The sequence below is a fragment of the Crocodylus porosus genome, unplaced genomic scaffold (genome assembly GCF_001723895.1).
Source record: "Crocodylus porosus isolate Cpor-Errol unplaced genomic scaffold, CroPor_comp1, whole genome shotgun sequence".
Lineage (NCBI taxonomy): Eukaryota > Metazoa > Chordata > Crocodylia > Crocodylidae > Crocodylus > Crocodylus porosus.
In genome coordinates, this window is record NW_017728893.1 from 1,455,002 (window position 1) to 1,465,386 (window position 10,385).

Sequence of the window (10,385 nt, forward strand, 5' to 3'; positions counted from 1 at the left end):
GGGGTCGTTTGACCCCAGTACTCTTTCCTGCCATGGCAGGGGGTCGGACTAGATGATCTGTTCAGGTCCCTTCTGACCCTAGAAACTATGAAACCAGTTAGCACAGAACTGGTAATGGCAGCGTGAGTGAGTGTGCCTGAGCCTATTTCTTTTCTAGCTAAATGCCACCTCCCACATCTCTAGCAGGAACAGCCCATAGGGACCAGGTCCAGGGACCAAAAAAACCCCATGACTTTTTTTTAAAGCCATTTCCGATCTACCACATGACTCTGTGCTGTTAGGCTGGAAAATGCCCCAGAAATCCCACTCACCTTGCACAATGTCGTCCTGGCGCTGGAGCGGTGGCCGCATGGGCCGAGCGGCCTCCTTCTCCAGGGGTTTGTAGCTGCGCCCTTCGTTAAAGGAATGCGGCAGGTTCCCTGCGTGCACTTGTCTCAGCTGTTCAAAGTCGCTCAGTGCCGCATTCATGTCCCAGTTTTTACCTTGGTTGGGAAGAATAATAAAGACAGTCACCATTTGAGGGAGGTGGAAATCAAGCCAGCTGTGAAACATGGTGCCCTTGTAGGAATCCTGCCTTAAAAAGCCAGAGCAAGCAGCGATCAATCTCTTGGCCAATGGTAACTCCAACCTGGAAAGAAACATCACCGAGTCCAAGCTCAACAATGCAAACTGAATATGCCCAGCACAGAAGACCGAGTGGGATAAAAACCGGCTCCAATTTATTCCCTTTTGCACTTTGAAAGGCATCCATTTTTATCCAAATTGGAGTGTTGTAACCGTGATGGTCCAGGAACTATGTGAGAAGCAAGGACATCCGACGCCTGAAAACTTGCCTAATACTTCTAACTGTACAGTTGGTCCAAGAAAAGATCGTTGTTAAAAAAACCACAACCCTTACTTATGGCATATTATCAGAATATAGCTGCACTGATCTTTATTCTTCCTTCACATTCACCAGCCACCCTGTATCCACACCAGTTGGCCGTCTGATTGAGGTCATACTCGGTATTGTTTTGTAAGCTGCTTCGACCGCATTAAAGAAATGTGTTACAATGCAAGCACCATTTGCTCCCTGACAGAACAAAAAGTAAACAGCTTTCCATATTACCCATGTCACTGGAGGGCAATACTAAAATTAAATGGTCCATCATAGACAAATCCAATATGGTGTTTTTTTAAATATATATATATATATACACACACACACACGTATTTCCACATAAATTTAATTTAATTTTTTTTTTTTTTTTTAAGGGAAGTGAAACTTCCATTTCATATCAGAAGACAAGCCCCAAAAGTGCAAAAGCATGTCAAGGTGCCTACCAAACAAATTAACAGCGTTTTATAGCAGAATCAGATGCGTTATTATTTCAATACGAAGCGAAGCACAACTGCATGTGTAGACTGGGGTTGAATGCTTTTGTAAGGCAGGGCTGTCCAACTGGCGCCCCATGTGCGCCCCTCTGAAAGGGTTAGCGCGCCACCCATGGGCTCCTGTCTAGCTACCACTCCCCCCTACTCCTGCCCCAGTGGCCAAGGGGGGGTTAGAGTGCCTAAGCTACAAGCACAGCAAAAAAGAGAGCCGAGGGGGGTGCAATACTGGGCAGCCCACACTGTAACAGGGAGCTGGGGGGTCTGTGGCTCCAGCTGCTTGGAACTTAGGCAGCCTTGCTTTAAAGTAATTCCCCTTCACTTTAAGGCTAATCTTGAAAGCTGAAAGGATCTAATTTAGCAACAGTGACAACAACGCTGAAATATTAAACCATTTGAATCTCTTCCAGGGTGCAATAAACCTTTCAAAACCACTGCTGTTTGGGTGACACTGGAGCGTAGGTGGAAATTGCGATGCTAAGGGTTTTTTCAATCAACACCTTTTCTCAGGAATCTTCACATTGTGTTCATTTACTGCTTTCAGAGGCGGCAAACATATGGCGCATCCTCACGACCGGAAAAATACTTGAACTGCCAACTGGCTTACGACAGATCACAGATAATCCAAGCATGTCTCAGTTCTGAAGGGAACTGTGTTTCTGAAGCATTTCAGTTCTTTTAATAGTGATAATTGACGGCGTTTGGCCATCAGTTCCGCCTGGCAAATCTGTTCCACCACTGGTCCTCTTCGAGTCGAGTCCTTTTGGGTGGAAAGTTGAAACGATCCATCAGTTCAAGGCTCCCATTCGCTATCATGAGTCAGTATTTGCCTCTTTCACAAGTGTTCAGGTCCAGTGGCTCCTCACGTGGTTTTAGCACTTTAAGTTACGAGGAAGTTTGAGCAACTTGGCCAGACGCTTGCAAAATATGAAGCTTCCATATTGCGCTATCAGGCAATCTGCCTTCGCTGAGTGTGTTCGTGGGATCATAAAGAGGTGAGATGGCAAGAAACTGTGAGGTTGAGATTAAGGAAGAACTTCACCCATGAAGCTAATGGGCCAGATTAGGATCTTAACCTTAGGTGGACTCAGCAATGAAGTACGTTAAATGCAAGATGCCGGCAGAGGTGTGCAGTGAAACAGCTGCCTGAAATAGGAGCTACTGAGGCAGGGAATGAGATGGGACCCACTGGGGAGCAGAAGACTACTTACTCATATTTTATATCCAGAACTACTTACCCTCCAGGCCCACTGAATCCCCTAAGCTGCCCTGATGCTCACACGTCCCCGGAGAGACTCCAGCTGGCAGAAGCAACCAAAGTGAAGTCCTTCAGTAGCTCAGAAAACTTTCTACAGCACTGGCTGATGGCCTGTTTGCTCTAGCCCTCTCTCTCCCTCTCCTCCCCGTTACTCCTTCCACATTCTTCATGCCTCCCTTCCCTTCAAGGTCCCTTTCCCCTTTACTTCTAGTCTCCATCATCACCACGCCTGCCCCCCACAAAACAGCTCAATGGACACTTGCTGCCACCATGCTACTTGGCTGATTTATCCCTCTATAGGTTCCTGTGTCAACCACATCTAAGATATTTGGGACATGGGCTGTTGGCTGCTGGTTGTACAGTACCAGGCACAACAGGACACCTTCCCGGTCCTCAGGTATTACTATGATGAACTTAGCCCTAATGAAAACACAGCTGTTGTTCAGCCTTTCATTGCATTTAAGACTAATCCACTAACTATAAAAACTATTCAAGTTGCATGCAGCAATTCCTTGGCACAAGAACCCAAATCCCTGGCAGAAAGGGCATGAAGGCCTTTTTCTTCCAAAGGTGCTGAACCACCTCTGTTTTCTTATAGCTTCCAGAACAAGTGGCAGGTACTGAGCACCTCTGATAAGCACATAAACCATGCATAAATGGCCTGAAGGGCAGACTCCAGCTCCATCCGCCCCAAGAATGAAATAAAAAGCAGAGTCCAGGACCCTGTCCACAGATCTAAATATGTACCCTTAACTCAAGCCTTCTGATGTGAGCCAGGTTAAAATATGCATCGCAGACTTTCTCTCCTTGGATAATTTGGGCTGCAAAGGGGGTTTTATTCCTTAAAGTTACTATTATATTTCTACTACAAGCACTATTAGTAACTGGAATGAGTATTATATACTCCATTTAACTACCTTGCTCCACTATCTATCCTGTTACCCTTGCACCTGAGCTGCCTGAAATAAAGGTTCATATTTTATAGCCAAGTGAAACTGTGGTACATACTGAAGATGTTACATTACAAGTGCCGTTTGAAGCTAAGTATTCAGGCTATAGCCGTATTGGGTCTAAAGGCAAAAAGCAATTAGAGCTCATGGTAGAGGTGATATCGGTTGGTCTAACAAAAGATATCACCTCTACCATGAGCCCCAATTGCTGTTTGAAGCTAACTATTTTTGGAAATAATCTAAAAAAAGGAAGCCACATAGGGGAAATTATGTAAATATTCTACACAACAGAGTTTTTAAACAGAAATTAAAATAATCAAGAGAACTGACACAAGAGAGAGAAAAGAAATGTGTGTATTGTCTGAGGTTTACCAAATTAAAACTCTGCCTGATCTGCTTAAAAAAGTCACTTTGAGAACACCAAAACCTCAATGCTTTCACTCCCTGAGTTAAACACAAGTGAGCAAAGGAAATGCCCATTTTAGATTCGATGGCAAATAAAGGAAGGTGCTATTTCAAAGTGATGTTGGAATTAGACATATAGGAATTGCAGTGAAAAATGTAGGGGAATTTAAAGCTACAGTACATCTCCACTACACATCTATCAAATCGGCAGCTGTTTGGATGCGACGGTCTCATTTGCAACCGATTTTAATGGAAGGGCTGTCTGCTGTCCTATGTAGTCAGAGACAGATCCCTCTACAGTAGGTTTGTGCTCTTTGCTAAGACTTCCGCTGTTACCATCATAAACGTACACTGCTTAAAATCCAGACCTATTCAAGTTTAGGTAATTGCTACTTTCTTCTAGAAAAAAAACTAGAATTGCAGCCCAGTGAACTATTCATTCCTGTTACAGCGACAGTCCTGTTCCCCTACGGAGGCGTGGACCAGTGTGGAGTCTGTTCTTCCAAACTGTACTTCTCTCTTCCAAATTAAAACCTCCCCAAGGACCAATACAAATTAGTTAACTAAAGCTGGCTTGCCCACTCCTAAAGAGGATCAACTACTCACCTTTTGCTTTAAACTCTTAACTGGTTCATTAAAAATATTCCAATGACAAGAAAAGTCTAAATGAGGAAAGAAAATTCGAGCCACTTCGGTGTTCCAGGTGAGCAAATGGACAAGACTTCACAGGTGCAACGCGACACGAAAATCATCTGAGCCCACACATGAAGCATTTGCAAACTGATAACAGAATATAATATGCTGCTTAATAGTTTTACGTCTTTTTCTATATCAGCAGTATACCATTTGCCGCTTAATGTAAATAGTGTCCATTCTACTGTAGACTCAAATTCTGTTATCAAATAAAGTTTTATCTTGTATTTAATATGTTGAACTAGATAAGAATAGAAAGGAGGTGAAGAAAAGTGCCAAAAACAACTTCAAGACAAAATCCTGAACAGTCTAAAAGAGAAAGTCCTGTCCCCGGTGTTGCAAACTTAAATTAGCCATAAAGTCTTCAAACTAATCTCAGCATAATTTTGCCATTCTGAATAAGGACTTCTCCTCAAACAAGCATTACTGCTAATGCTCGCTTTCATTTGTGCGCAATAAACCTGCTCAAATTAAATCAAAACCTTTGCTTGGACAATACTAAAGTAGTTTTGGCAGACATGTAAATAACTATAGTAAAAATCTAAATTTGCCAAGGAATTATCTTGTGGCAACTGGGCTCCACTGCACAACTACTTGACTGGCTCCATTATAAAACTTAATGCATACATCTGTGAATGATAATGCAGGATTTAAGTAGAGCCTAAAGTAAATCTTCCTTTGAAAACAACACTCAATCATACTTGCTCGTAATAGCTCCTGCCCACATGTTTTTTAGAAGCAAATGGCAAAGTGAATTAATTTGGATTTCACACTCACAGCCCGCCCTGATATATGAATAACCAGACAAAATAAAGGGCTATTCCAGAGGGAAGAGGAGAGACGGAGGGGCAAATTCACCTGGGATGAGTGAGATCTGTCAACTATTTCTACAAACGATTTTGTTTCTGGATGTCACCAAAAGACAAACTACTGGGGTGCATTCACTCTTACATTCTAGTTTGGATGCAAAAGACCTCAGAATTAAGCATGTGTAAATGCACTTGCCAGATACTGTTTTTTGCACTGAAACACTTATTCCTGAAATGTAAAATCCTTTCTTGTCAAAACAAACCATCTAGATTCTTATCCAGCTGCACAGCAGCTATAAAAACCTACAGGTAATCAAAACACAGAAGAGTGTATAACCAGAACCAGACTCAGCTTGCAATTCATGTGTTAATCTGAACATAGTGTGCACAAAGGTGGCATCAGTGTCACCCTGGGATGTCCCGTTTTGAGATAAGTGATTCAGTGGCATTTTATAGGACTGCTTTCTGAGCACAGCAGAATGTCAGTCCCCATCAAAAGTATAACATCGGTATCTTGCCCAAAAGCACTTAGCTGAAAACGTTGCAGTAACACTGAGTAACTTTAGGAAGTGCATTATGAAAATTACTCAGTGACAGTTGCCCAAATAAGTGACCACGCACTGAAGAAATGGGCAGATGATAAAAAACTTCCTCTCCTGGTTTCATCTTCAGCTAAAAATACTTTTCTTTAGAAAGAAAAGGTCAGAAATCCTTAAGTGAAAGGAAATATTCAGTTAGAAATCAGAACTTATATGCACCCAAACTGCAGATGCCAGGCCTCCCCGAGACAGCACCATCTAGAAACACAGGGCAAAATCCTAGTCCCATTAAAGTAAAGGGGACTTTTTGCCATCACCCAACATGACCTGAGGAGGAAGAGAGCTCCAAATCCTCAGAGCCTTAAGGAGCTTTGCAGAAAAACTGGGGAGAAGAGATGGAGCAGCTTGCTAAGGATACATACCAACAAATGTAACATTACCAACAAATTCAGATCCTGTAATTTGTTATGGATGAAGCTCCAAAGTGGTGGCAGCCATGAAGAACCCAGTGCTGGCAGGGCACATATGCGTTTAAAACTGTAGCTAGCCCTTCTATAGGTCATCATAAACGACCTGGCAGCTGATCTGTATTAGTGCTCCCATCTTTAGGTACCAGAGGAGGATTGTAGGAAAGAAGGAATGGAAGGGACCTCAGGAGGTCATCTACTCCAGCCTCCTGCTCAAGACAGGATCTTTCCTGACTAAATCCATCCCCGTTAAGTGCTTATATCTAACCTGTCTTTTAAAAATGCCCAAAGATGGAGATTTCACAACCTCTCTAGGTAACCTGTTCCAATGCTTAACCACCCTCATAGTCCAAATGATCTTCCTAATCTACAACCTAAATTTCCCCTGTTGCAGTTTTAGGTCATGGCTCCTATTCCTGTACCATGAGCCACAGAGAAAAAAAATCTATCTCCATCCACTTTATAAATTGCCCTTCACGTATCTGAAGATTTATCAAATCCCCTCTCCATCTTCTCTTCCCCAGGGAAGAAATAAATAACTTTATCTTTCTGCCTTTCCTGGTAACTCATGTTTCCTGGGCTTCCAATAATTTTTGTTGCTCTTCACTGGACTCTTTCAAATCTACCAAGTGGGTACTCTCAGGATAGAAAAAGTTATGGTGATTGCTTCAGTCAGGTTCAAGTTCACAGCTCCTGGCTCCCAGTCCCAAGGCGGAAGCCACTGCACCCCACCTATGAAAACAGGGTGTGTGTGTACCCACCACAGGATAAAAAGGTCAGCTGGGGGCTGCAATGTTAGTACAAAGTCAAATTCCCAACTCACAGAACAAGCCTGGTTCCAAAGCGAAGGTGGTCACAGCATGGACAACCCGGCAATGCCATACTGCACCAAATTCTGCCTTGTGCTAGACACTCGTGCACTGTTGCCAAACACATCTCTCATGCTGTCACCATGGCAGATGAAAATGTCAGGGCTTTCGTCAGCACTTCCTTGCTCATGTCATATCATCACCAAGCATTTTGGTAACACAGACCTACAGGCTATATTTGCAGGTGTATTTACAGCTTGGGGGAAGGGGGTGGGGGGAAAGCAGAAAAATCCCCGCTCCTTCTTTTAATGGTAGGTTGAGGGCAGCACAAGTCATTTGCAGGCTTTTATTGCAATATATGAACTTAAGAACATAAGAACTGCCATTTACTGGGTAGACCCCAGTGTGACACTGGAGCAGAGAAGATGCAGAAAGGGAGAGCAAACTGGTTCTGACCAGGGTTTTCTTCCACTGTTCCTCTCTCACTTGCAGCCTCCAGTATTTTAGGCAGATGAAGAGCTACTCATAAACCAATTAAAAGCATGCAGCCTGGTAAAGAAAAATGCTCATGGCTTTCACAGGTACAACAGGCAACTTCCCAGTGCTGCACCCATCTAGTCCCACAAATCAAAACGGCAGGGCCACATCTGCTCCCAACTAAGCCTATCTAAATGCCAGACTGCAGCTCTGCTTTCCAGCACACGGCAACCTTAACTTTATGGCACTTTAACAACAGTATCAATATCTTGCTCGTCTTGGATCTGCATTGCCTTCACATTTGGATGGAGCCCCACGGAAAAACAGAACTGCTAACATCATGCGATTATACATGGGACAAGGTCTACTTCAGGCACACTTTTCCAGGATAGGAACAGCAGGATGCTAGCACAGCACAGCGCTCCTAGCACAGATGCAGTTATAGTGGCAAGGCATAATGAAACTACCCTTGTAAGCAGAACAAGCTATACCAGTAAAAGCACGGTTTCGCCTGAATAACTCTGCTCTCACTAGATGATCTTGCTCACACAGGTAGATTGATCACGAGTCATGCCTCTTCCTGCCCCTCAGCTACAGCACGGTGCCGATCACTGCCTCTAATGTAGGCACAGCCTTAAAAACCTGCATTGAACCCTTGTGTTCCTGTAACGGAACTATTAGATATATAGAGCACAGCAAAAATAAGCCCTAAATTACTCCTATTTCTATTTAATGCTCTGCTTACATGATGAACACGTTTATCAGTATTAGATGGCAGGCTAGCCTGAACCATCATGTATACGTGAGGTCATTTTTAACAGCTAAAAGTGATTTGCATAAAGCAAAGAGAGCAACCTGTGTAGCACAAATACTGTTAGGCCAGAACCACATATTCAAAGTTAACAAACAAATTGTTTTATTGACCAAAAAACCATAGGATTAATTTAATCAAAACTAGATGTTACAATTCTAATTGTGAAGGCTAGGACCTTGTCTGCCCAAAGTACAATGCAGACTCCTGGTTGTGAGTTCATTGGTGAAAACTGCAGGGTTTTTAGAATAAAACTTGCCTAACCATTAGATGACAGAGGAAGTTAACTGGATAAAAAGTGCAACTGATGCTCAAAATTAAAAGATGGGAATTTAAAAGGTCAAGATTAGGATACAGTAACACGAGAAGAGTCTGCGGCACTTAGCATATGTTAAAACAATGGCATTACTGGGATCAGAGTAATTTTATGCCCCACCCCAAGCATCATGCCTGCTGCCATGCCAAACATGTACGGCAGGAAGTATGTTTGAAATGGGGTATAAAATTCCTACAATCCCAGTCACCCCACCAATGAGCTACCCCCAGCCTGATCTGTCAGAGAGGGTGGCTGCGTCCTAGACGAGACTTGGAGCTGTCCAGGCCAGGTCCAATAATCAGCTGACTGTCGACCCCAGCCCCAGCAATTCCAGGACCAGGAAGCACTTAACAGATTAATGTGGAATTAACACCTAAATCATACCATAATTGTAATGTGCGCCAGGTACCTGCAAGTGATCAGTATACAGAGGTAGAAAAGGAAGAAAAAAACGACATTCAATTAACTTCTCCCAACTGCACTCCCTTACAAGACACACTGACATGTGGATCTTTACAGTACATTGAAACTTTCACCGAGCGCCTGATCTAAAATATACAGCCTCCAGGACAACATGCTCAACTTCTAAACACCACTTCAACTAAAAATTGATTTCCAATCTACTTTGGGACACAACATACCAGGAAAGATGGTTTATTGCTGTAGGCTGCACTTCTCTTTTAAGCATTCGACTCTCACCCCAGCAAACAGTTGAGCTCCATTACCTTAGTCACATGGAACGCAAGATCAAGCCAAGGTTTCACTATCTACACTGAAAAGGTCACAGCTTTAAAATGTGCAGTGTTACCATCACTAACAGCTTGCCCCTGGCACACAATCATCTCCTCTCCCAAACTCTCCTCCCTGCCTACTTAAACCAAGAAGGAACCAAGTGAATACCAAATGTTTCTATCCCAGCACTTTTTACCTTCAAGTAAGTCTCTGGCCAGTCCTGGCTCTGCCCCCGTTGAGCGAACAAAATCCGAAAGGACGATGTCCATATCCAGGGTCATGTGATCGTGAATTCGTGGCAGGCAGCTGGAAGCAGGTGGAACATAGATCAAGGCTTAGTCTTCAATCTAAGAACAAAACAAATGTACACGGTTCGTGTTACAAAGTATAAAACAATTAGCTTGGCAAAGCAGGCTGAGCAACCTGGGAATTAGCCAATAGCAGGGGCTTAACTCTCATTTCTTAAGCCAATTTTTGTTTCGGGATTTGGAGGAGACTTCCTGGCTGCCTGTTCACTCATTGAGAGAAAATATGAATTATGCTGCTATGCCCGTTCCCTAGCACACAACCTTATTTGCTGTGATACAATTAGATTCAGTGGCAGGAGCTGCATGAGATACCAAAACGATTGAATTAAACCCAACTGAGGTGTTGTACAAGACCAGAAACAAAACAGCTGGAAGGCGCGATTCAACTGAGTACAGAGAGCTGGCATTTCCACCCAACAGTCGCAGAAAAACCCGACCAG

The 10,385-nt window shown here is 43.3% G+C and overlaps 1 protein-coding gene across 1 annotated transcript in view; it reads right to left on the reverse strand.

The window, feature by feature from the left end:
- Positions 1–10,007, reverse strand: part of OTUD7B (OTU deubiquitinase 7B) — a 37,825-nt gene extending 27,818 nt beyond the window's left edge. The window contains exons 1-2 of the mRNA XM_019556157.1: positions 9,834–10,007; positions 312–482 (exon numbers count right to left, since the gene is read on the reverse strand). Coding sequence (XP_019411702.1) covers positions 312–482; positions 9,834–9,918 — 256 coding nt within the window. The 5' untranslated portion in view covers positions 9,919–10,007. The remainder of the gene's footprint in view (positions 1–311; positions 483–9,833) is intronic.
- Positions 10,008–10,385: the final 378 nt, after the last annotated feature.